This window comes from Lepidochelys olivacea, assembly GCF_965140295.1.
Source record: "Lepidochelys olivacea isolate rLepOli2 genome assembly, chromosome: 10".
Classification (NCBI taxonomy): domain Eukaryota; kingdom Metazoa; phylum Chordata; order Testudines; family Cheloniidae; genus Lepidochelys; species Lepidochelys olivacea.
The window spans coordinates 52,958,588-52,986,557 of NC_140420.1; the positions used below are offsets into that span (position 1 = coordinate 52,958,588).

The window sequence follows — 27,970 nt, forward strand, 5'->3', positions numbered from 1 at the left end:
ACCTCTTAATGAATAGGTTGCAAGTTTTTGCTTTATTTATTTATTTATTTATTTATTTTTGGAAGCTCCAGCTTCTCCAAGATTTGGAACAAAGACTTGAAATTCAGATGGGGGCTTGCCCTGGTTTCAGGGATGTGTCTTTGGCACTCCCTGTGAAGATCTGGCCAAGTTATAAACCTTCTAAATGTCTGTTTGAACAGGCTCAGTAGTGAGTTATTGAAGTTTGACTGCTAAAATTCTCAGAACAGTTTGTCTGCACTGAGCACACTCCAAACCAGGGTTGCAGCCAGTGACGAGGACTTTATTTGAAATTGCTGCTTCTGGCTGCAATAAGATGGATACAGGATCTGACAACTGCTGGACTGTTTCTCCAATGCTCTCAGTTCCTCTTCCCCTTATGGACATTCAGACGGTGTGGAGGAGGAAGCTACCTCAGCTGAAGGAGAGAGGGGACAAGAGTTAGTATTGGGTTGAAGGTGGGGTAGATGGGACAAGGAGAGACGGGCACAAAAAATGGAACTGCCTGGATAAAAAGAGTGGGAGGTGGGAGTGAAACAGGGGCTGAACAACTCAGATTGGGAAAGCAGCTGAAGGGCATGGAACAGGGTTGCCTGAGCACTTGTAGGAGAAGAGACAGTGCAGGAAGAGAAGGAGGAGTTGTGGGGATGAGGGCAATAGGAACTGGCTAGACAAGGAGAGGGAGGGTCTGTGTGTAAAACAGGAGGGCTGGGGAGGACCATTGCGGGAGACTAGAACTGGTTGGGAAATGGGGTTGGAAGAGGGGCAAGAAGCCCCTGGAGACAGGGAATACTGGCATAAGGAAGACTGGGACAGGTTCAAAGGGACTGGGCAAAAGAGGTCACACTTGCGGGCAACAGGAGAGAAAAGAGTGTGCCAACTAGAGCATGCTCCTCTCCAGAGCCTGGAACTGAACCCAGTATTCCAGTGTCTCACATTCTTCTGCTGTCAGCAAATATCTGTGAAACTCAATGGAGACGTGTCATCCTTCTCTAGTGATGGTTCATGTAGAGAATGATGGCCTACCACCGCTGTTAGTTACTCCATTAGCTCAAGAGTCAATAGTTCGTGTGATGGATCTACAGCTTCCAACCCTGTTGATGAACCACATGGATGTCAATATAACTGTATGTGATGGAATTAGTTTTATCAGGTTTTTTTTTTTTTTAAATTTAGCAAATTACACACACACACACACACACAAAATCCACCCTGAGCTGCTTTGTAAGGCTCACGTTCATTCATAACTCTCCCTCACCTACAAATCTCTCATACCTACCTTTAAGTTTACAAGTAAGCCAACTAATAATGATTAATAGAGGTTAACTGAGGAGATGTATATATTTTAAAAAAAATCAAATGCAAGTAATAGGGCCTGACTAATCTTCACCCTGACCACTTGCTCGGTATATTGTATCTTTCTCCCATCCTTAATGGTTTTCAAGACTGTTAGTGCTTTGGGGCAGGGTTGGTTTCCTTCTGTATGCCTGAAGACATACAGGGAGTTAATGTAATATAAACAATAAAAGGATATGACAGAGTGCTGAGTTTGGAGTACCTAAAGTGCAGGTACATCAGGGCTCGTGGCTGAACTATTATATGAACAAGGAGTAGGTGTGCCACCTGCAGTCATAAAATCTGCCATTCTGTGTCCCTGCAATCTTCAGTTAAAATGGGATTAGATTTCATGGTGGAAGATGAATTCCCATTATTTTCCACAAAAGCTGCTATAGGGTCATAAGGATTTTTCTGTGTTTGTAGATGGACCCTATATATGGTGACCATTTGTCCATTTTAAGGAATGTTCCTTATTTGGTGCCTAATCAGGGCTCATGGGTTGGGCTCATTTGGTTCAATCTAAGCAGTAACTATGCAGAGCCCTATAGAGTGTGATGCCCTGTGATCGGGAATCATAAATGAAGTACTGTGAGATGGTGTGTCTGAAATATGTTTTGACGCCTATTAGTCATACATTTGTCCTTTACCTCCTTGAAATGTGCCATCCGTTCATCTGCATTAGAGGGGGCAGGCAGCCAGTGAAGTGACCACCCTCTGTCTTTGCCGAAGGGACTTTGTTTACAGAATCTGACCCCACTGACTTGACACAAACAATACCAGGACAACCAGCAAGTGATGAGCTTAGCTGCTGAAACTGACAGGCTGCCTTCGTACATGGACACCCCAAAGAGCTCGCCCTTGGTGCGGGGCGTGGGATGGCTCTGTCCTCTCTCTGCGAGCTCAGGATGAGGGGCCCCACGCTCTGAACACGCCTCGCCCTGCGGTAGCCTTTCCTCTGCTCCAAGCTCCCACAAACCTACCTGTCCGGGGGAGCGAGATGTGGGGGCCGCGCTCCGCCCAGCGTCAGGGCAGGAGACCCCGTCCTTCCCCGGCGGGGGCGGCCCATTACCCCGGATCCCCGGCCGTGCGCAATACCGAGGCTGCGCTGGGATGGGTGCGGGGCCATGGGGGCCCCGTTCTGGTTGTCGGGCGGGAGGGGCCGTGCAGGCGGGGGCTGGCAGGAGAGGGGATCCCCACCCCTTGCGGACCGGCCAGGCTCGCGCGAGGCCTCGCGACGCTGTGCGTGACAGGGCGGCCGAGGGCTGACAGCCGATTCCACGACATCGTCACGCGCGGGCTGCGGCGAGGACCCGCCCCCTCCCCCCGCCAGTCACATGACAGCAGGGCGCTGCTAGGTGCGCGCCAGGCCTCCGTCTCGTGCCCCCACCTTCCGGCTGACCCCGAGGGTGCTCCCGTGCCCGCCGCCATGGTGCTGGAGTCGGTGGTGGCGGACTTGCTCAACCGCTTCCTGGGCGACTACGTGGAGAACCTCAACAAGTCTCAGCTCAAGCTGGGCATCTGGGGGGGTAAGCGCGGGGCGGGGCCTGTGAGCGCCCCCCTGCCCCGGCTCCGGCCGGGGAGCGGTCTGCAGTTAGCCCTCACCCCCAGCGCTGTCTGCACGGGCTCCGACCGTTAAACCCCCTCCCTGTCTGGACGGGCCCCTCCCCCAGCGCGGCCGCCGCACGGGCTGGGCCTGTGGCCGGGCTGCCTCCCTTCGCGCTGGACAGCGCCCGAGGCAGGGGTTCTGCTCTGTCACCGGGGTGTCGAGTTACTGGGGCGGGGTGCAGCCAGCGCCCCAGGTGTCCCCCGCTCCGCCAAGCCCGGGCAGCCAGGCCCTGGAGCTCGGTGTTTGCAAATGGGGGGAAGGGGTGAGAGGGGAGGATAAGTTTTGGGATGCCTGGTTTTGGCATGTTCTCCCCGCGGGTGGGAGCTGGGTAGGGGTACAGGGTCTAGAGAGGAATTCAGAATCATTCTCCCCCGTCGGCCCCAGCTGCTAGAGGAAATTAACGTTGCAGGTGAGACACACAGTGGTCGATACCGGAAGCCTCCCCGAAAAAAACCCCAAAAACAAACAAACCCTACAAAGCAAATTCTGGTTTAGGGTGGTACCTTCTGCAGTGAGTTGTTTGCTCTGTTGGGCTGGTCTGGTCTGAAGCAAGAAGCTGACTGAGAGGAGGAACAATGAGATCATTAAGCCAGCAAGCAAAACAAGTATTTCTTTAAATCAGCTAGTCTGGGGAGCATTAGAGGAACCATGTTGTGTTGGCAGAAGAAAGTTGGTTGTACATATGCAGGGTGTTGCAATGGCTGGGAGATGGAGGAGGTCTGAGCTGCTGAGCAGCACCTGATATATTTGGGGGACAGTACTGTGGACATTAACTTGGTAGTAGGGGAATTGAACATTTTAAAACCTTACCGTAATAATGTCTGAAATAACTTGTCACTCTTTCTGGTGTGGCTTATGACGGTGAGTGCCTGCCTCAGGGCAGACCCTTCAAACTGGTAGTATGGTCTCTGATTAGACTTCACCAAGCCAGTAACTCCTAAAGTATTACAATAATCTTTTATAATGGAGTCACAGATAGTTCCCTTAGACAATCCAGTCTGTCCTGCTGCCCAAGCAAGATAGATTATGTGATAAATGGTCACGTACACCAGAAATATCAAATATTCCAAATTACACCTAGTCTCAAGAGACCAGTCACTTACCCAGGTCAATTTGCATACTAGCTCTGTCACAATGCTGGTAGCCAATATTATAGTAAACTAACTTAGGTTTATTAGCTGAGAAAAGGGAATGAGAGTTATTGAGAGGTTAAAGGAGGTACAAATATACATACGAGTGAGGCATTCTCTATAATTCCAAAAGGTTGCAGAGTTTTATTAAACTGCAAGTTTCCCAAAAGTCATTAGGGCTATTCAAAGTAACTTTGGGGATCTTCATCTTCTCATTGGGTTGTTCTGCCAGTTTAGAATCCAAGCAGTCCAGAGATGAAGTTTTTCCTTGTGGCCGTATTTACAGCTTCTCAAAGAAACCAAGCTAACAATAGCAGTTCTCACGCAGGTCTCTTCTTCACTGTGCGGAGGGAGGGGAAAGGAATGCGTTTAAAGTCTTTGGTCCTTGATCTCATGCAATGGATCATTTGTGTTTAATGAACACGATTTAACATCTTCTTGTTAGAGACCATTAGTTGCATTACACAAGGCTTTCTGGTTTGATGAGCTATTTAGTTATAGGGGTGTATCCAATGTAAATGTTTGCTATTACATTCTATCAGGATACAGATAAGTGAAAATAATGCTTGCAGCATTCCATTAGTTTTCATGAAGTTAAACACCACATACATTCCTATATACTTAATAGTCACTTTGATCTATACTAATACACAAGTGAATTTGCCTGGCTTCTAGCTGTGAGTTGTCAGTTCTCATCTGATTCGTATGCCTTGGCCAGAGCTGGCACTTGGCTTACCAGCATCACATAACTTATCCTTTGTGTTTATTTCTGTGCTTATACTATGAGTGGTGCTTTATTGGGCCAATAAAATGGATGAAACTCCTGCTGTAAGGAGTTTAATACTTAAAAAAAAGTCTTAGAAACGTAAAAGGAACAATTCCCCTCCCCCCCCCCTTTTTTTTTTTTGCTTAACTGCACACTTTTCCCCCCTTGTTGCAGTGGTAAGAGCTGTATGCCTGCAAACTTACTGATTGCTAAACTGATTGTTGTAAGCCATGCATGTAAATACAGTACAGGGAAGCTGGTTATGTATGTTTCCATCATTATTATGTAATCCTTTGAGCCTCCAACTCTCATTTGGGAATGATACTTCAATTCTGATGCCTAAGGCAAATGGAGTATGAGTAGCAACAAGTGTTTGAAATCTAGCAAATTTTTGAATAAGTTTACAATAGTTACAGGAACTAATCATCCCAGGATGCCCAGGCAAATTTTGTGATTTTTTTACAATTCATATATTTTTGTTAAATGTGTTTCTTTTCCTATTGTTAAAAGACCCAGTAAAATAAGGGACATCGAGAGACTATGTAGACGATTTAGTGCAACTAACATACTCAGTGCTGTCAAATGAAGAAAGTAAACTGAAAAAACCTAATATTTTTCTCTTGCTATGTTATCTTTTAAAACAAAAATAGTAACTCACACACACACACACAAACCCTGTCACATATATACCTTTTGCAATACTTAATTTCTCCAGTGATATCAGAGTTATTGATGTCCCTCTCCCCCCAATCTCAGAAAAAATGCCTCTTCCTATTTTGTTAAATAATACTGTAGTCCTACTTATTTACAGGAGTATTGATAGTTTTAATCTTCTGCTTTGTAGGTAACGTGGCACTAGATAACTTGCAGATAAAAGAGAATGCGCTGGTAAGTCTCTTAATATAATCAGTTGCTTTTTAGGATGCTTTTTTTATGGGTTGCAATGACCAAGCCATATCGTATAAACTAATGACTTAGGAATTTGATTTTTATAATCTTTATTATTCATATTTGAGTTCTGGTGCAACAGTAATACATAGAAGCTTGAAAGGATAAGAAAAACAAGATTTCAGTCTCACCCTCCAGCATCTCTGCCCTTCACATGAATGGTATTGACATACCTTTTTTGAAGATGATTTAAAACAAATTGCACATGTAGACTACTCTTACCATCTTGATGTAAATTCTTACTCCCGTTCCATAACAAATGAATATAATGAACTACTTTATTTTGACTTCTACAGTCATTATATTTTGAATAGTTAAAACCCAGGCTTTTCTCCTGCATGTGGATCTGCAAGGGTGGGTCCTTGTGCCTGTGCTGACTCCAAACAATTTCTATAACTGAGCAAATACTCAGACCAGTTTTACTTGGTAGGTGCTCTCGCAGATATTTATGTACTACGGAGTGAATCCCACTGCAGGATCTATAATATGCCTCTAGCAAAGTTCTGCTAAAGATAATAATAACCTACACAGTATTGAGAAAATACTTCAGATACTTTATGTATCACTCTAACAGAGTAATTAGCTTTTCTCTTCTGGCATGAATGGGGACTGGCCACTTAAGTAGGTGTTGCATGTGTCGCTGAAGCACCTGGGCTGGTCAGTTTAGCTTGTGCTTTTGCAGGTGGGCAGCTTTTCACTATTGGATTTGATATAGAGGCCTAGGAAAAATTGTAGTAACTGAAATGTAACACTAATAAAGCATGTTATTGCTCTTTGGAAATTTCTGTAGCCATAGGTTTTATTGTATTTAGGAAAATAACACCGAAATAATTTCTTTCCTAGCTGGAGGAAGCTATCTTGCTGTAGTGCTCTATTACTGCTAGAAATGTCAGTCCAATACATAAAAATAAAAAATGTTTTGTTAAACATTTAAATGTTTTTTTGTCTGTAAGAAAATGTTACTTATGGTGTGTTTGGAAATTATTACTCTTAATCAGCTACCTACTTTGGGATCTTTAATATGTATTCAAATTGATAAATTCTAAGAGTTTCAATTCAAGGACCACATCAAAACTGCTATTTGAAAAATAGCATCTGTTTTAGTCCTGTTGGCCTTCTGCTCTGCCTGTAACCGCTACCTAATGCTCCCTTGACTAGTACTACTTGAAATATGAGCCCAATAGACAGTACTTGGGCCTGCCTGTGGCAATCTGTATTGTAAGAAATGGATGGTGTTTAATGAATATATTTGATTTTGTATGCAGTAGGGTAATAGTGGAACATTCTCCAATATTAATGTAATCTGTGTGGAACTGATCTGTTATAGATTTAATACTTGAATTTAGATTTAACACAATTGCTTAGCATTTGGTTTCTGTCATACTTTAGGTTGGTCATTTCATGTAACAAAATTACCGGTACTACGAAGTGCTGTTCTACCTTGTCTCAGAAGAGAGCAGATACTCCATTCCACTTGCTTTCAAGAGATTCAACAGATCCTATGTGTAATAGAGCCCTTATGCTAACTGTTGTGGGTTCTTCTTTAGTGTACTTACAGTACATGATCATGGTTAAACAGAACTTCTGCTTTACAGTTCAAGGACTAACAAAAGTGTTCCCAAGGCAAGATGTGTTGTCATGTAATTAGTAACAGAATAAGGGTTGAAAGAGAAGTAAGACAGTTTAGAGAGAACTAAAAGTGAGCACTACTTTACTCAAGTTGGTAGTATGAGTACAGTACCTTTAGGCTTCATGGTGGATCGGAGCAATAGTAAATGAAAGGTTTCAAAAGGTAGGTATTGGAAATGCAGGTTAGGTTTGAACTGCATGTTCAATTATAGGACTGTAGATCAGTGAAACAGGTATTTCAAAGCTTGTCCCTTTTAATTATAGTTTCAAATGTAACTATCTGAAATTTAGTCATAAGAAAAAAGAGAGTGGGAAGAGGAGACTAACAGTGGCATTACAATAGGAAAGTGGAACACTGCTAGCACAAACACAATACCAAACATGGGATGATAGCTTCCTGTGTGGTGAGAAAATGAGTGATGTGTATAATTAACTTTATTCACTCATGCTCCTTTTCATACATTAAAAATAAGATTTTTTTATAAAAAATAAAGCTGATGGAAAAGCTTTAAATTGAGCTTTCTGAACAGATGACTTATAATATGCAGCTTTCTTAGGAAGGAATGGCCACTCAGAAGAGAGGGATAAACTTTAAATGCACAGTGTATAGGAGGTACACACATTTTCTTATGGGACTTCAAGTACACAGTGAATCTCAGTATTAATATGCATATATAACATGAAGGAATTAAAATATTCCAGACCTTTTGATTGCTTTTTAAACAGATGAAGTAAGAATGAGTTGCAATAGCTTTCTGTCAGTGGTCAATTTTAAAATGTTATTGACTCTTCTTTTGCAATAATCAAAACAGAGATTTTGTTCACGGCTGTTTATTTACACTGATATTTAGTTTTCCATGCTATCTTGTTTTTTATCTATTCAAGAAATTGAGGGTTTTTTCTCATTTAAAACTCATCTCTCTAAAAGCCTATTATCTTAATTTTGGACCCATAGTGATTTCAGTAAGAAACAATTAACATCTTGCTTTTGTTTACACCAAATACAAGTTGGTAAGTTTTAAAACAGATACTTCGTTTCTTGACTGGGGGTGGAGCTACTTCTTTGGGGAGTTTTTTTGCTTTTTCTTACCAAATTGTAAAGGGAGCCAGGCTCTAGCATCTGTCTCCCAGTCAGTGGGGAGAGGTGGCTAACATCTGTCTCCTTGGGAGAGATGAGTTTGATTGCTTGTATTTAATCTTTGAGATTGAGAATACCCCACAGGCTCCTGAATCTAGTAATTGATATGATTAATTAAAAAAGCATCAGAGTAGTAAGGAGTTTCAGAAACTAATTGGGAAGTGAAAGAAACCCCATGTCAGTTAAGACATGCTCCAAAGCTGGCAAATCTTTCTTTTAATGTAGACTAGAAGAAGTTATATTTTGGTTTAGTTAAAATGAATTTGAATGAGTATGATTAAATCTTAGACGCATTTGGTCCCTCTATTAAGTGGTGTTGGTATTTGTTTCACTGTCTACTTTGTAGCTTAGGTTCTTGACTGTGGTTGTTAAACTGTCCTGAGTGAACGGTAGCATATCTTCGTTGTATGGCTTTATGGGTCTGCTCAGTCCTTGATAATTGGCAGGGAGTTTTGTGTTGAACTTGTCTTTGCTATATTAATATTATTACACCTAGCTCTTATTTAGTGATTTTCATCAGTAGATATCAAAACGCTTCATGATGTATTTATCGTACAACACCCCTATGAGGTAAGGAAGTGCTTTTCTCCCCATTTTACTGATGGGGCACTAAGGAACAGACTGCCACCTAAATGACTTGTCCAAGGTTGAGCAGGAAGCCTGTGGTAGAGCAGGGACCTGAACCTGGGTCTTGCAAAGCCTAGGTTAGTGCCCTAACTACTGGAAAGCTGAGGAAAATATTTTTCTTCCTTTTAAATACCACAAAATATAAGCCAATAGTGCTATTTTTTCTTGTGTGAATAGTTGAGCTTGTGAGTGAATAGTGAAGGTTGTGGGTATCACAGATTTATACAATAATTTATTTAATACCCCATTTTCAGTAATAGAGACTATTTTATAACCAGGTTCCTGTCAGTCTAATTATTTTCTAAGCTATGCAGTGTCAACTTTACAGAAGAAAATTTCACTATAAACTTATTTTTTAACTTTTTATAAAATACATTTATTTAGAACTTAAATGACTTCTTTAGATCATCTTAAGCTGACCCACATGGGTACAGGGATCTGCCCCCCGAATCAGTTTTACGATTAGGGCTGTAGTGTATAGAGGTTGCTCATTCAGTTTCTGATCTTTCAGAAAGACTAAATCCTGGTTCCTGTCAACTCTGATTTTAATCAACTAATATATTTGAGATTTGCCACTTACCAACTTCCACATTGTGTGTGGAGATTCTTCTCTTCACTGAGGCTTCAGTTCAAGAAAGCATCTCTGTTTAGAAAAGGGCATGCTAAGATTCAGAAGTAAATGGGATTTAAGCAAATACTTAACTTAAAGCACGTTTTAAGTGTTTTCATGTGTGTTTTGTCTAAACTATTCGGATTACACTAGAGCAAGTTCACCTTTTTGGCAGAAACTTACTTCTTGGATTTGATGGCTATCTTTAACCTTTGTATAGAAAAGTGATTTTTTTTTTTTTTTTTTTTTTTTAGAGTGACTTTAGCTCTGTTGGCATTTGCTGAGAGCATTATTTATCTGTAAAGAAAAAAAGGTTATGCTAATAACTTCATATGTTGCAAGTCATACTGAGGGGTGTGTATATAGATACACACACGCACATAACAAGTAATTTAGGTTCTACCTTTTTTTGTGCCCTAAAGATCTGTCTATTGGGAAAATATCTGATTTTTAACCTCTCTTTGCCACATGTTCTTAGTTGTAACTAATTAGCTTGGTCTTAAGTTTTATGAACCTCATTTTAACTATTATAATCTACAGTACTTGATGGAAGTTTATTTTGAGTTTGTCACACTAATTTCCTAATTTGTAATTTCACAATTACCACTGTTACGCCATTGTCTCAGTCTGAAGGAATATTTTTGCATAAGGCAAATTTCCTTGTCAATCAGTCCTAAGATTGCTAGGATACCCTGGTTTCTACAGCAGAATGAGCTGATCTTAAAAGTAGATGATAGCTCTGAAATTTAATGGGTATACTATTACTTTTCTCCCTACAGAGTGAACTGGATGTGCCTTTTAAAGTTAAGGTTGGGCAAATAGGTAAGTAAACACTTCTTACTACACAAGCTGGGTTAACCTAAGCTTTCACTCTGAAGAGGAAGTTAAAGTGTAAGTCTTAATGCTAAACTGTCTTGCTCTCAATTTTCCTTTTCCTTAGAGTTCCCTTAAATGGATCTTTTGAGTGCTTGATTTCCATGACTGACTTGCTGTGTGGATGTCTTAACATTGATTCCATAGCAAGTGTTGAAATCTTTCCTGAATGACAATAAAATCCTGTTCTAGCATACCAATATGTCATTCCTGAAAAACCTGTCAGTAGGGATCTTGCTAGCAGATATGTGGGGTCAAACCTGAGATCTGGTGTGGACAAGCTGAATTTGAAAACGTTTTCTTTTCATACACATTAGGTACATTATTCCTGGTAGTAATCACTGTGCTGCAATATAGAACCCATTGCAGAAATATATGCTTTGGTAATGGTCCAGACCTCTGATATGGAGATGTTTGAACCTGAACACAGATCTTTAATGTTACATTTATTTTTTCATATGTTCTTATCACTTAAATTGCTTTTAAAAATTGTTCCCAGGCCCAAGGTATTACAGCATTGTCTATTTCTGAGTAACTCCCCACCCACCCCAATTTTAGTCCTTTTTTAGTGATTGCCACTGCTTATATAGCTTGAGGCATTGGGGGCTCTGGAAAAGTGAAGTGATGTACTTCTCAGAAGTTACCAAAACTAGAAATGCTCATGTGCCACTGAGGTAACCAAAAGTGAACATCTGCTAAAGACCTGCTTTATCTTACAGTATCGGCAGTATTTTTCAGTGTTTGAAATTTAGCGCAAACTAAATTAAGCTCTAGGCTTATTCAGTTTTTTGCTTTGTAGCAGAAGAAGCTGAATGTGAATTGTATTTTGGTCTGTTTAGATAAACTTACTCTGAAGATTCCTTGGAAAAATCTGTATGGTGAGGCAGTGGTTGCAACACTAGAAGGCTTATATCTGCTCATTGTTCCTGGAGCAAGTAAGTAATGTCATCAAATCATAGTGAAATAGAATAATTCATGGTGCAAGAGGAGTAAAACTACTACTATCAGATGATGCTATATGGATGAGTACAAAATGGAACTGTTAACTAATGTAAATTACTCACTTACACATTGTTTCCAGAGAGAAACATTATTAGAATACTTTTATTTTTAGCCAAATATTGGCAAGTGAAGAAACTTGATGCTTTTACAGACTATCTTGTCCCTACAGTTGCTTCCCTATCCTTTGTCAACTTGTGAACCATAAACCCTCTTAAACTTGCTTATTCTGTCTTCTGTAGGTTTTTTCCAGAATGGACTAGTTTATTAGACTTAGGCTACATCTGCACTAGAAACACTACAGCGGTGCAGCTAACACTGTTGAAGTGCTTCTGGTGAAGACATTCTAATCTGACGGGAGAGAGCTCTCCTGTCGGCTTAATTATTCCATCTTCCACGAGAGGCAGTAGCTATGTCCGCGGGAGAAGCTCTGTCTATACTGGCGCTTAGGTCAGTATAACTTACATTTCTCAGAGGCGTGGATTATTCATACCCCGAGCAAAATAAGTTATACTGAGGTAAGTTCTAATGTACACAAGGGCTATGAATTTATTCTTTTACAGGAAATCTTGTCTAATTTCTAACCATTGAAAATGATATGCTTCTTGATCTTGCCTTTTTTCTCTGAGGACATGGTTAATTTCCATGAACCTTATCTACATTAGCGGTTTTATGAAACTTAAAAGTTCTCATCTTGACAGGAAAATCAGTAATTCCTAGATCCAAAAATGCTGGTTTAATAGAATTTATAACCTGCACTGTCTAATTTTTTACCAGCTGCACTTCAATGGAAGAGTTTTAATTCTCTTAAATCAGAACTGTCTCATTGATTTCATAAACCTACCAGGTGCAACTTGTAAGATTAATAAGTTTGTCAGTTCCATTATCCTTACTTTTCTCGTAGAACTTTAGAAGCTCCATGATTTAGTGGGTCTGGTGCATGAAGAAGTCAAAAGACATAGAAATAGCTGTGTTTGATGGCACATGGATCTTGTATCTGAGATATTCATATGAGTTGCCAATTCTGCAGGCTTCTGAGTGGATCTTAAGTCAGAGTATCGAGAAGGACTTGTGGACCTTGTGAAGTCCTCCAGCTATGTTGCATAGTGTAAGACCTGTGAGCCATTGAAAGAAGGATTCACAGAAGATGAATTATGTTGTCTTGTTTGTTGCGCTTCAAAATGCCATAAATAAGTTTGGAATGATTAGAGTTTTATCATAAATGTTGAAAAATGGTGATTTCTCTATACTCACAAGCTGATGAAAAAGCATATTCATCAGTGATAACTGAAATTTATAAGTAGGCGAAATAAGAAAAATGCTGCTTGAGAAATTTAGTTTGATTTAAGCATATTTATTTAGTATTGTTTGACATGTGATATTGACAATTTGTGGTTTAAGTTTCAATTTTTTGAATCTCAACATATACCATTATTAAATAATTGTCTAATGCCCCTTCATAATTTCCCTCAACTGTGAAAATTTAAATAGATAAAAATAGAAAAAATGTTTAAAACCCATAATTTTGTGCAACTTTGAAAATTTATAATGATAGAAATCTAAAAAATGCCTAAAGAAATTTGATATCCATCAAAATTATATTAAAAAAATCTAATTCTGCCAAGTTTCTTGGTAAGACCTGAAATGAATAATTTGGTGGTAATGGTGGTAATTCTCTTTTCAGAACATTTTGCAAAACAGATAAATTTGGTCATGAAGAATTTCAGTTATTATAACACTTGTGCACCATATTTATTTAAAAGGTCCACAACTATAGACAGGTCAAAAAGGGTCTAAAGGCCCAGCCTTGTAAGAGTCCTTGAGGGAACCTATAATGTGGCCATCTTACTTTGACAGCTAGCTCAAGTAACACCTGTGAAATTTGTAAGCTCCCTGTATAACACTTATGGCTTGTCTACACACACGTCTAGTCCTGTTTCAAAGAGGACAAGGTCAAAGCGTGTTAACAGTTAGTCCATGACAGGCTAGTGTAGGGTAAATTCGTGCCCTGGCTTGCTGTGACCTAAATATTTGTGTAGACAAGCCCTTGGTTATTAGATACTAAATATTAATTAGGCTTTAATTCATTTATATTATATAAGTAATTATATTAGTTTATATTATGCTTTTATTTAATTTGTGCAGTTGTATGTTGAATTAAACATGAAATCTAACCTAATTTTTGTCTTCTAGGTATTAAATACGATGTGGAGAAGGAAGAAAAATACTTGCAGGATAATAAGCAAAAAGAGCTATCAAGAATTGAAGAAGCTCTGCAAAAATCAGCAGAGAAAGGTATTGTATGTGTACAAAAATAATTAAAAGTTTCGGGGTCTTAGACAATACTGTGGAAGTCGGAGAAACCTTATTCTATGACTGACTTCACAAGTGGTACACCTCAACATTTTAATTAACTGATGTAATTTTCATGCTTTTAAAAACAATAATTTCTGTGAAACTTAAAGTAAGAGATGTAATCCTGCGTGTTTACTCTCCAGTTGCTTATTTAGTAATGTCCACTAGAAATGTGAAGTTGATTATCTGATATACAATATATGCCTTACCTCAAACAATAGCAAAAATATAGATCTTGATGCAGCTGTAGAATGACAGTGTGTTTGTTATCAAGTATGTTTTAGCTGTGGATGTTGGTATATGAACATATGTTTTGGAAATTCTTTCAAACTGAGTCTTGTTAAGGGTAAGGAAATATTGAGCTTATAGGGAACTGCTGGTAACTTTGTGAAAAATGCTGTAATTTTGGTGCTATAATAAGTAAACCTATATTTTCAGTTTTTAATGTTAAGCACCTGATGTTCAGTTTGGTTTTGATTTGTGCTGTCACATCTGAATATTCTAGTCAGCGTTAGAATAATGGTTAGTAAATAAGAGGACCATTAAATAATTGCAAGACACAGGAAAATGATAATCGAAAATAATGTCGCCGCTTAATTTTTGGCTCAGGTCAGAAGGGGCTGTTCTATGGACAGCTGTTTGGCTTCACAGATGGATGTCCATGTTGCAAAAATCACTAGCTTAATTGGCACCTGTGCCTCCCAGTCCTGACAAAGGCCAAGGATTTAATTAAATACTCTCTACCCAAGGTGGCCCATCTGAGTTAGGGGTGAGACTCATTAGCTGGGTAGCGTGAGGAGTCTTCAACTATTGTTGCTTATGTTGTGTCCTTTAAGATAAATAGGTGACTGCCATTTATAGGGGTGCAGATCATTTCACTTTCATGATAACTCTGAAGTCAGTGAAAATTAAATAACACTTCAAAACGTCTTTAAAAATAACTTTGGAGTACAGTTTCTTTGAAAATTAAACACACAATCTTCACACTTTATTCTATTTTTCCCGTTTTTTGTGCTACTTTGAAATGTAAGCTAATGGTTTCCTTAAACTGCACATGTTCGGCTTCCATTTACAGTGAAGAGAAAAGCCCTTATTCATTGCACATGTTCTTCTAACATTCCAGGAACTGTAGATTTCATGGTGAATTCATGTAATACTGACGGATAATCTGATCACTTATGTCCGTTCGGCCCAAAGAATCATATGCATAAATAGAAACGATCAGAGTTACAGACTTGACTACTACATAAATTACAACTGCTGCTCATCAGACGAGCAGAACTATGGTAGAATGGGGCAATAGTGCCAGAAAAATTAATAACCAATTTGCCCATTTTTATGTTACATACTTAATTCATCATCTTCTCTATACAAGCATTTATAATACTGTTAATGTGCAGCTTTCTGAGGGAAGGCATCACACTCTTTTATTACAACCAGCTGATGCTATCTTGGTAACTGGATATAATTAGGCTTTGTCTATGCATACGGAACAGGAATATTGTTTAAGACACTATGAAAGATGAGACTTTCATAATGGCTATGGCCATCAGTAAATCTGTATTATTAGAAGAGTTTGATTGGACTACTGAAAGAAATGTGAGGTATTACATATTTAATTAGTAGCTTGATTGCTTCGTGAAAAGACACTAGTGCTGAGGTTCTATGCTGTGTCTCGGAGAGGTGCAACCCTGAATTCGCAGTCCAGGGGAAGGGAAGGCCAATGAAGTTTTAAGATGCCTTTGTGCCATCCTGATCCTGGGCTATTCTGGGAGTTGGAGAGGCTCCTGGAGTAACTTAGGCAGCACTGGGCACCTGTCTAAATTACTGTGCATCCTGTGGAGCCCTATGGGTGGCGTTGGTGCCTGGAATCTCTCCAGTGCTATGGCCTTGCCTCTGGCATGCTCCTTCTGCCCCGGCACAACCCCTCTTCTGGAGCTTGCCAGTGGCTGATTGAGCAGAAGTGTTAGAGCTGTCTTGCTGAATGAATCTCCTTGACCGCAGCTAGGGTACAAGGCTTTTAGGGTTCACTTACGCCACTCTGGACCTTTCACACAGCATAAAGGGCCAGAGTGGAGGAGTTAATCTCATTCCATAGATGTTCCTTCAGTGAAGTGAGAAGTGACTGTTCTTTGGGATGTACGTGGACTCCTGGCTCTCAACATGCTTTTCTTAATAATAGTCATAATCAAGATGCTTTTCTATTTGCTAGTGTACATAATGTATGGCAAAAATAATTTGAAGTGAGAAGCCTATTACTCACTAATTACACATTAAGAGAAGCTCTTCATTGGCTTAAAAAAATGGCAATTTTTAGGAGTAGTACTTAAACTCAGAACTACATGAAAACTGGGTCTATAGCTAGAAAACTCTTACCCAGTTACAACAGTCAGCTGTTGTATGTCACTTGTGGGGAATGCCATAACCTTCTGGGGTACACTTCAGATGTACATGAGCGTATCTACTGGACAAGCTTTACAGGCTGGCTGTTTAAGCCTGACACTTTTGGTTTGAAATTGGAGCTTTCTTCTCCAAGGTGAGCTGCCTGCCAAGGCTGATGAATCCCAGTCGCCCTGTGAAGATTTACTTTAAGCTGGTCTTTATTTGCCTTGCTATCCTTGTCATAAGGCCTAGGTGGCATTTGACAGAGACAGCCAAGCCACCAGTTATCTCACCATGCCCTGCTGAGTGGTGTTGCCAGTTGGTCTGCAACTGCTTATTTAATATTTGCAGCTGTCCTGCACACATACAGGACGTCCCCTTCTCTGCCACAAAAGGGCATGCTTGGTGGGAATTGGTTGCTCCATCCCAGAAGTTACATAGCTAGAAGAGTGACACAGTGTGTTTGGGGAGGGGAGAGGAGGAAGGAGACAGACTGCCTTTGTATATAAGTGTGTTGGGTATTAGATAAAGAATTAAAGAAAATGAGACTTGTATATTGTGGGCAATACAAAAAACTGCCAGAGCCTTTCTCCATTGTGTTACCAGTGTTAGCTTAAAACTACTTGCATATGTGTTAAAAAACCTAAGTTTAAACAAGTAACTTACATGCATAAAAAAGCAAGTTTTTCAAATGAATCATTTTGCATTGTCTATATTTATCTTCTAAATATCAGGAAAGGATTATCCTTGTGTTTAAATGGTATGTAAATATGCTTTGAAGTTCAAAGATTTCATTTTGCTCTGACATTTGAAAGTAGATTTCCTTTAAAAAATCGTATTTTTGGTTATTGCTGCTATGTGGATCAAGGCACGCATTCAGGAGACACCATATATGGCTTGGAGAGCTTTGTTTGCAAGGATAACAAGCCTGGTGGGTATGCATGGCTCATTACCTTCTTCCTTTAAAAAAAAAAAAAAAAGCTTAATTTTATCATTGACAGTATCAGAACTCATATACTTGACAGTCAAGTGTGTTGGCACGAAGTGAAATTTAGGAGGCTCTGGAAACAAGATATTAAGTAACTTGTCGCTGAGAGAATGTTGAAAAATAACGTACTATGTTACTTGAATGTTACGAGAGTCCTACTTTCAAAAGAAAGATAAATAGCAAACAGTGAAGTCTGGTTCTACTCTCAAGTGTCACTAAAAACAGTATTGTTGCTTTTCTCAAGGAGGTTCAAAGACACAGATGGCGGTTGGGCACCCAAATCCCATTGGCTTACAGTGGGAATATCTCGCCTGCTATTGGTGCCTTTGAAAACGTCTCCATCAATTATCATTCTACTGTATTCTAACTGTGTTCGTTAAGGTCTGTCTGAACTGCTGTTTCAAGGCCAAGCTGTACTACTACCTTAATAGTGCAGCCAGTCTTCTTTTATGAGGTGGCTGTTACTGGGCCAGGTCCTTAGCTGTTGCAAACGGGCACAGTTCTTTGAAGCCAATGAAATGAAGTGGATTTGCACCAGTTGAAGATCTGGCCCCATATTTCTTGTAATGCGAGATGACATGATCATGTTTTGTGTCCTCATGTAACCATGGTATTTAGCTGAAAGGTGCTAGAGTTGTATGATGTTTGATTAATTCAGAGAAGTTGCCATATATTAGTTGAACTCAGCGTTAGTTTTTTGTTTTTAATACAATCCATTCTCCTCTCTCCCACTGCTACCCCAAGTAGGTCAGTTTTTGTCCACTTACCTTTGAGGCTGTTGAGATTGGGATTGCTGGGTGACAATGTTACACTCATATTTACCTATTATGTTCTTTACAAAAAAGCAGTTGCGTAAGACTAAGGAAACTTATTACTAAGGATTTAGGAAATATTCAACTACCCATATAAGAATTGCCAGACTGCATCGTACCAGTGATTCCTCTTAACCACAGTCAGATGGGAGACTGGACAATAATAGATGACTTTGAGGGTGGTGCAGAGAAGCCTGCATTAGACACTTGTGAAATAGCTTTTGCATTGCATTGAAAAATTTAAGTTTTCTTCATGGAGAACATATCTAGTTTTCAAAAAGCGGCAATTTCCTCTCACATTTTAACATTTGAAATCTGCTTTTTACAAGTCAATGTCAAATTCCACTTACATCTGTGTGGTGTGATTTTTTTTTTTTTTTTGGGTAAGCAGGTAAAACAGCGAAACTAACTCTGCAAAAATTTCAGAAAGTTTGAAGTTTTTATGTACCAAAAATATGTCAGGTCAGCTTTCAGGGCACATTCTGGTTGTCAATGGGAGGATTTTTGGCAGAGGGTGAGTTTAAAGGGATCTTAAAATAAGGATGCATCCATGATTTCATGAGCCTGAGCTGTGGAGAGATTGTCTTTTTCACTAACAGCAAAACCACATATCCTCACAGGACCAGGTCCAAGGTTTGGGTTATACAGACTCAAAAACATATGACTCCAATATTCATTAAAGGAAGTAATGTAATTCAATGACTTAAATGACAAAACTTCAATTTCAGAAATATGAGATGGAAGACGAGTTTCAGTAAATTTAAATAGATTTATTTAGCAGCCATTATTGTGCATTGAAATAGCATGTTTAAACTTGAATCTCAAAGGATTAATATGTATACATGGTACACTGGGTGTGTGTGTATTCTTCACATTCTTAAAACGATGATACCAAAAGCATGGAAAAATTATTTTAGTGTTCATCTGATCAGTGTAAAGAAGAGCATGGATAAATGCACCCTGGGGATACAATGAATAGCTCTCACTGAAACCATTTTAATTTGTGTTTTGTGACCCTGTGAGGCAGGAGTGGACTTGGTGGCCCCATCCATATGTAAATGCCTTTTATTCTCCACTCAGTGCATTTAAGTAACTGCTTGAAATATTGTATTGGTTTAGCTTTTTGTGTCTTTGTTGATTGGACCAAAAAATAACTGCGGCCGTTTAAAGGATGACCGTTTTGGGTGCTAACAGGTACACCTTTCACGTGGAATTCTACTACCCTTTTTCAGAACAAAAACATTGTTTCTCTACCCAAACCCTAACCATTTTTATGTGGACTTGTCTGTCTATGTGTAGAACTGAAAGATGAGAGAGAATTGGAAACAGATGATAAAACATACAGGATAGCATGTTGCTTCACTGAGTGAATTTGAAATATTTTAAAGGTTTTGAAGAAAGGCAACTGTTTAAGATGAATCATTTTCTTTTTAGAAAGCTAGTTAGCTACTTTTCCTCATTTTCCTTCTTACTTTTACTAACTTGAATTTTATCCTTTTCTCACAAAATTGCCTGCATTGAGAAGGACGTAAGCGTAAAAAGCATAAAAAGCATTTTAAGAAACCCTTTAAAAGTCATGATCACTCAAAAGGTGGGTACAATGTAGCCTTCTACATTGCATATTGTATTTGCTATTTGGTTTTTAATAGCAAATGGGAAAAACATAGACTTCCAGGGCCAAATTCTTCTCCTCCATTGTACAGCTGGAATAATGCTATTGATTTCAGTGTAGTGAAAAATTTAGGTTAACAGGCTTTATCGCAGAATTTGGCCTATCCTCTGCATATAAAAGTTCAGTTAGCTTGAATTTTACTGTTGGAAAAAGAAGGCACAAGATTTTAAAACCAGAATTTATTTTTGTTTGTGTCAAATTATTCCATAACATGAAAATAGTTGTGGTCATATATCAAGAGGCTTGTGATGCCTACATGACAATGGTTTCCTGTTGTGCCATCAATGTTTTTCTCAACTCCACTTTTGTTAGCATTTGTTATAAATAAATAATATTCTAAACGCCAAACAGAGTTACTGTGGGCAAATAAGCTATTGCAAAGCATATAGAGAATAGAATTCACATCCTCTGATAAAGTTAATGTCAGTGCTGAGGCTCTCTTTTTTTCTTTCTTACTGATTGTATATAAAGCAATAAATATGAAGACTTTTCAAAGGCATGAAAGGCAGATAGTGTCCCATCCCTTAAATGAAAATGAAAGTGGGAGTTCGGGAGTCTGTTTAGAATAGAATATCAGGGTTGGAAGGGACCTCAGGAGGTCATCTAGTCCAACCCGCTGCTCAAAGCAGGACCAACCCCCAATCAAGTTTCAGATGGATTAATTAGAGGGGATGGGAGGGGTGGGGGGGAATGGAAGGTACTTTCTTGGATATTTTGGGATGATTTTTCATACCTGGGAGGAGCTAGGCGGAAATGTGCAATATATAAATGAGAGGGGAAAAATGAATGATGAGTCAGTGGTCTTGACATACAGTTTTTGCTTGCACACATTTCTGCTCAAAGTTGCTGATGATCTGTTTGTGATTATGTGCTTTCCATTGAGTGAGCAGCGTCCTCATTCACCTTCAGAAGCAAGACACGTGCACCTTTCCATTTTTGAACAAAATGCTACTGAACTTTGATGCGTGAAATTTTTTTGAGATACAGATATGTTCACTTTTCTCTTGAAATGAGCTATACAGTGCATGTATACTTGGGGTCATATAGTTGATATTTGTGTACAATTCATAATAACTATATATTCTATATTTAAGGACAAATTATACATAAAACACTCTTCAAGATTAAGCATTCAAATGTCAGATGGTGTTATATGTGCAACCTTAAGACAGCCTTAATCCTGTCACTTGTACGTGACTTGGCAGAATTTGATTTTTAAAAAATATTTTCTACAGATAATATCCATGTTTCTTTTTAAGCATTTTCCCCATTTTTTGTCTGTTTGTTTAATTTCCCACCACTGTGAAAATATATAGGGGGAGTCAGACTGGGGACGGGGGACACAATTATTATTTAATGACAATAGATGTTTTGATTCTGAAAGTTAAAGCTTTTATACTGTTTAAACACAAATTGTCAACATCACATGTCAGAATACACACCAAGTAAATATCCTTAAATCAAACTTTAATAAGTTCCTAAGTAGCGTTTTTCTGACTTAGCCTATCTGTAAATTTCACTTATTATTGATGAAAATATTTTTTTATCTTTTTGGGTACAGTGAAATCGACATTTACAGATAAAAATCTAATCCTTCCAAGCCTACTTGTATACAGTATATGCACATTCATGTATACAACCGCTGATAGCCATGCATAGCATTTTCTTCTACAGTGTAAGAGCCTGCGTCCCAGTCAGGGAAATTCCAATTACTTACAAGGTGTATATGGAATGACAAGGTTTCAAGAAGCCATGTCTCATTGAATTCATCATTGAGGAGAGAAACGCATTGACTGTGTAGCTGAGTTAGCCCCGTACACACGCACTGTGGCCTTGTTTGCTTAAATCGCCACTTCTAAATGGCTTTAGAAGTCTTACTTGGAAGATAGCAAACTCATGTGTACCAATCAAACCCTATAACTTGATCAGATCAAAACCATTTTTCACCAGTACCCTCTCAAAACTACTTTCCGTCACTGAGGAGTATCCCCTGCCAAATTGCACCTTTCTACTCTTATCCATACCAGTGCTGGCACTGTTAGGCCATTTCTAAAGTGTTGTTTCATTATAGGTAAAACTTGTTTTTTCAATTTCTTATTCAAACCTGGGTTTGTTCAAACTAGGAAAAAAATGAACTTTGAGCAGAGATTGGGTTTGAAAAACGTCAGCCTGAAAGATAAAAGTTGGTTGGTTAGAAGCATCTGGCTTTAAGAGGAAATAAAACTATAATGCAGATTGTGTGTTGCTTGCTCTTTTTTGTTACACTTCATGAACTAAAAACATACATTCTGAATATCAGTATAGGCAGAATTCTTATGATCCACAGAACACATTTTTTAATATAAAATAATTAACAAAATGTTATGGTTGGGCAAAGGATCGGGGAAATTTGTTCACTCAAGAGGGATAAACTAAAGCTGCTGCTTTTGCCTCTTCAAGGTCTGCTGAAGTTCTTAGTACAGCATATAGTTTGTCAACTAACATAACTGTCTCCATTCATACCATATTTAATATCTGTAATTCAAACAAGTTTTTAATTGTTCCATTCTTTTGAAATTTCCCCCTTTAATCTTTAATATTTTTAATTTTAAGCACAAAAGGGCTCTAAACAGTTTAGACTAAAGCATTTAAGGCAATACTTAAATGTGAATAAGTGGATGAAGTTATTGAAATATGGTGAACAAAACTTTGTATTTATAGTTGGGCAAAATGTAATGAATATAATGAATGTTGATTTTTGTTTTAAACTTTTTTTTTTAGATAAGCCACAGGCAGAGAAAAAAGATACATTCTTGGAAAAGCTGGCAACTCAAGTTATAAAAAATGTACAAGTCAAAATCACAGGCATTCATGTTAAATATGAGGATGATGTAAGTGTCCTAAACTTTTTTTTTTTTGCTTTCTCTTAAACCAAATTTCAGCTGAGATCTCTCACTGTGACAATAGGCTATTTTCTATCTGCACTGTGTACTCAGTAGATTTGAAGTAAATCAGTTTTCAACCAACTTGAAAAAGTTTTTTCGTATGTTTAATACAAGCAAAACAAAAGCCCTCCAGGATGACTGAAAACTTAATATGCTGTGATATATAGCTGGACTTGGCCCTCCAGTTTGGACAGACAGCTGCTTTTCATGTCTATATATAAGCAACTGAGGTTGCTGATCAGTGTATTATGGCAGGAACAGAATAGTAGACATCCATTCTTAAAAAAAAAAAAAAAAAAAAAAAAAATCACAACATTTTTAAGGAGTCTTAATACTAATTGGATCAATAATGGAGGATTTTCATGTTAAAAACTTGACTTTTTTAGATATTTCTTTTGGGAAAAGAGGGAGGCTAGGAGTTAACTGTGAAAGTTACACACCTGAAAAGAGGAAAAAGTTGTACTGAGGCTTAGGAAAATGTCCTCTTATCTCAAAATAGCCTCACTTCAGGACCTATTTGAAGGTAAAAAGCAGAGTGATGTAACCAAGACAGCTGTTGGTTGGAGACACAAAATTAGATGCAAGAAGAGGCTAGAAATAATCCCTCTAAACTGAATGAAGGGACAGATTAATGCAATTAGCAGTTAATTAATTAGCAATTCCTGTGTGATGTCTGATTTATCAAGGGCATAGCTAGTTACAGTGAAGTGTATGTTACATTGGAGATTTAAATTCCAAGACTATGAAATGGAGTAACTGTTTTAAGATGTCTAATGAGCTGATAGGTGTTTGGTTTGCTGCATAAAATAATACAATATTTAAATAAAATTTCCTTTTTATCCTTTTCTGTTTGTAGATCACAGATCCTCTTCGGCCACTTTCTTTGGGAGTGACATTGGGTGAACTTAGTTTACTGGTAATGTTTGTTGTTTTTTAGCTCTGTTTGTTTCATTTAATTCAACTTATGATGAATAACATGGTTACAGGATTTAGAACATTAATATAGACTTGCTGAACAGATTTGTAAACAGAATACTTGGATCTGTTTACTTAAAGCTGTGCACGTAGTTGAAAGTAAAAACAAACACACAATCACTGTCTCTAAAAATATTATTCATGTTTTTGTGGTCAAACATGGGCTTGAGAGCCTGTAGGGAAGGTCCGTCTGTGGCCTAGTTTATGTCACTTGACCTCGTGCTTCAGCTCATCTGTGTAATTGGATAGAAGGAAGAGTTTACTGCTGATTTTGCAATAACCTGTCCTAGATAAAATAGGAGAAACAATTCCATATTGCAGTACACATGCAGTACATGGAACAGTTTTTTTCTAGGTCAGCTACTAGTTACAAGGAATTCATAGAAAACAAGTTTAGTGCGAGTTAACTAGAAAACATCTGCAGGAAAAAAAATCGTATATGGATTTTTTTTGCTTAATATTTTCATGCACCCTTTGACGTTCAGTAACACTCAAAAAGTGCAAAAACAAATGTAACTTTCTTTGTATCACTGATCTGTTGGAGAGGCTTAACATTTTGATATTAGATGAAAAATCTAGAACAGTATTCTGTGAGTTCTGTAGAAGTGGAAGCTGGCACTTGGCACTGGCCGCAATGAGAGCAAAGTTAGTTCAGCACTGAGGGCTTTTGAAATCCCCAGCCTTAATCTTCGTATTCATGTTACTTACACATAGGTCCCAAATCCTAGTTCAATATCCTTTTATTAAAAAAAGGATATAATCGGTGATTCTGGAGTGTTATTCCTTACGTATGTGAAACTTGAAATTCTTGTTTGAGGTAGCCTCTGCGTACTCCCAATTGTGGGAAGGACCTTGTATTCTGTTGCCACTGTTTTTATGGAAAGAGATGCTCCTTGGGACCGCATGACTGGTGCCAGAGGACATTCACTTTTCTGAGATGAGATTATTAAAGTGTTGTGTGGCTTGAACCACTCCAGCCGTTGCCGCCTTTGTGTGTGGTTAGCTGGTGTAAGGCCTAGAATGACTTCCCCCCAGCTGAGGTCAGGTTGGCTGGGGCATTATTGATCCACAAATTTCCCTGATTTTATTGTTGATCTGTAATATGGGTTGTAAGGTTTTTTGTTTTTTAAGAAAAAGTTTGTTTTACACCTCCTTTAAAACAAACACCCAAACAAACTGGATCTCTAGTCCTTGTATATGAAAATTCCGTGGCCAACAAAGCCTCAGAGGATCTGGGTAGGAAGGGCAGTGTTCAGTGAGGCGTGTCATGCTCCTAAATGACGTTGGGCCAGCATACATACTGCTTTGTTTTGTTGTGGAAAGCCTATTCCTAGATCACTGCTTGGTAACATAGCAGTAGGGAGTGGAGGGTTCCATGCCTTCGTCAGTGAAAAAAGGCCTTAAGACCCTGTTGACTACATCTGGCGTAGGATCAGTTGCGTGGCCCTCTGAAAGCAGAGAGAATCTACTCTCCCGTCAGTGTCAGGCAAATGCTAGGTCATGGGCTGTACCTGGCTCTGAGAGCTGGGAACTGGGTGTCAGTTTCCATCAATAAACTCTGAATTTTGTATATTTAACTCTGTCTAAACTTGATGAACTTTGTAGCTCGACACACACAAGTTTAGCCTTACGTGAACATAAACCATTAACTCCTTAAAAAATTATAACTCCTAAAAAGATTTATATTTAAAAGTCCATAATTACATATTATAGAGAAACTGGTTTTAAACATAATTGGGTTATGTAAGTCTTAAAATCCCTTTATGGTAAAATGTATCGACACGTTCTTTAAAAAAAGTTATGTTGAGCCTTGTAAATGGGACTAGGTGTTGAAACATGAATTACATCAACATAAGTGGTGAAACTTTCAAAACCAGCCAACAAAATTTGTTTGCAAAATTTGTTCAGAGGATATATCACACACACACACAACAGGCTGTTTTGGCTTTCATTGTTTAAATATATGTTAAGTGTTATAAATTGTGATGTTATCTGTACACCCTCAGGTTAAAAAGGATTTAAAAAAAAACCTTTTGAAATAAATGTTACATAATGAATTGAAGATGGCTTTATGGGGAATAACTTCTAATGTTTTTCAATTTCTAGACAGCCAATGAAAACTGGACACCTTCCATTTTAAATGAAGCTGCAAAAATCATATACAAGGTAATATGTCAAAGTTCATTATTACCTGGGTCAGGAGTGAAAATTGGACCAAAATATCACTGATAAATTAACTGAATTCAGTCGTCCATGAAAGGGTGGGTGGGGGAACATACTGGTTTAATGAACCAAAATAAGGAAATAATGGTGCTATAACTTTTTTTTTTTTTTATTACTTTGTAGCTCTTCATTCCCTGTGCCCTTGTTTTTCAGTTGTTTTTTCCTTTTTATAACTAGTGAGAAGTAGAACCATGATCACTGTTTAAATATAAGGCATTTGTTTTAAACTCTCTGGGTAAATGGGGATCTCATACTAAGCACAAGCAGTAATCTGTTCATTAACAATATTTTAGACTTCATTTAACCTCATGCAGATTCTAGCTTCCTTACTCAAGGAATCAAATATTGACCTCAAAAAGCAAATTTAACCAGACACCCCTTGCATTCATTCTTTTACCCTCACAAATAGACTTCAGGTACAGAAGTAGGAAAAGAAGGCCAGATTTTTGAGCAACACATTAAAATCAAACTTGGCAAAAATAAATTACCATCAAAATGCGGGGTTTCACATACATTGAAAGCTTATTGCATTTAATACAGAAGTCATATTGTTTGTTTTCATAAATTGCGAAATCCATTGAGTTTTCTTTACTTTGCAGCTCCTGAGTCTTGATTGCCTCAGTGTCTACTGGAATGTGGATAGCGAGATGTATTATCATGACTCCCGTGAACAAATACTGGTAATTTTGAAGGCTGCATATAGTAAAGGGTTAGATGATATAAATATCATACTACTAGATTAATCTCTTAGAGGGAGATTTCAAATGCAAAAAGAGAAATTAGGTGCCTAACTCCCATTTCTGATGTAAAAATCTCCTTCGTAGTGTGTGTTGTGCTCTGATCTTAAGGAAATTTTTAGGCAAAGCTAGTAAAGCTGGGTGACTGATTTTTATTCCCCCCAACTCCCTCTAATGATCTAATAATGAATTTAGGAACTGATCATGCGAATATTTACTGGTTGTTCCGCTGACTGAGCGTTATCCCATTGATTTGTGGGATCATAAACACTATCAACTACTATGACTGTAGAATTCACAATGTTGGATGATTATAATTTCTTCTCGGGTCTGATTACTTATATTGTTCAAAAATTGATTGTGGGCTACCTAATTTTTTTCTCATTTAGTAACTTAATCTGGGCTTTGTGTTGGTTTCTCCATGCATAGCATTTTTAATTTCATTATGGTAGCACCTTAAATCTGAATTAGAGATCAGGACTCTATTGTACTACACTCCCATCACAGGGTAAGCTAGCCCATAAAAGGGGTTGGGAAGGAGATGAGTGCTGAAGTCATGTGTCAAGAGTCATGTGACTAAACAAGGCCTGCTGATGGGGATAAGAGAAGACTGTGGTGAGCAGTCATAAGTGGAACTCATAGGAGCAGTAGACCTGGGAGATCAGAAGAAGATGGCAGGGAGAAGAGACCTGGGAGTCAGCTCTCCATCAAGAGTAGGAGGGCATCCAGGAGGATTGACAATGTAGAGAGAGGCGTTTGGAAGAAGCAGGACAGGTTAATGTTTTAGAGGCAAATAATCTGGTGGTTAAGGGTTCCCATAGCAAAAGGTGGATGTGGGTTCGCCTGTGCTGTTACATTGGAAGGGATGCAGGGTCCTCTGCTGTTAAAGGGAGGCTGGAGAGACTTATGCTGCCACCTAGTGAAGTAATATAGGAACACCTATGAAAAAGGGGAGCATGAAGGCACTGGCTAGAGCCCGAGGGAAGGGGACTGCTGAGAGTGTATTGTGAAAGACAAGACAGATTCTTGAGGAGAAAGGGCTATGCCCGGCGAGTCTGGGACAGAATATAAGTTGTTTTGGACTTGAGATTTACTCTGGAAGGAGTGGGCTTTTTGTGAGTTGGCCAGAAGGCCAAGACATCTCCACAACCTGACCACTTTGAAAGCTAGGAGAACATTTGAGAGAGGGAAAGTGAGGTGGAGGATGGGACCGACCAAAG

General features: G+C 38.7%; 1 protein-coding gene across 1 annotated transcript in view; it reads left to right on the forward strand.

Annotated features, from left to right (window-relative positions):
- The first annotated feature begins 2,743 nt into the window (after window positions 1-2,743).
- Window positions 2,744-27,970, forward strand: part of VPS13C (vacuolar protein sorting 13 homolog C) — a 193,382-nt gene continuing 168,155 nt past the window's right edge. The window contains exons 1-9 of the mRNA XM_084641188.1: window positions 2,744-2,882; window positions 5,703-5,746; window positions 10,590-10,632; window positions 11,523-11,618; window positions 13,876-13,977; window positions 22,652-22,761; window positions 23,672-23,731; window positions 25,897-25,956; window positions 26,613-26,693. Coding sequence (XP_084497314.1) covers window positions 2,783-2,882; window positions 5,703-5,746; window positions 10,590-10,632; window positions 11,523-11,618; window positions 13,876-13,977; window positions 22,652-22,761; window positions 23,672-23,731; window positions 25,897-25,956; window positions 26,613-26,693 — 696 coding nt within the window. The 5' untranslated portion in view covers window positions 2,744-2,782. The remainder of the gene's footprint in view (window positions 2,883-5,702; window positions 5,747-10,589; window positions 10,633-11,522; window positions 11,619-13,875; window positions 13,978-22,651; window positions 22,762-23,671; window positions 23,732-25,896; window positions 25,957-26,612; window positions 26,694-27,970) is intronic.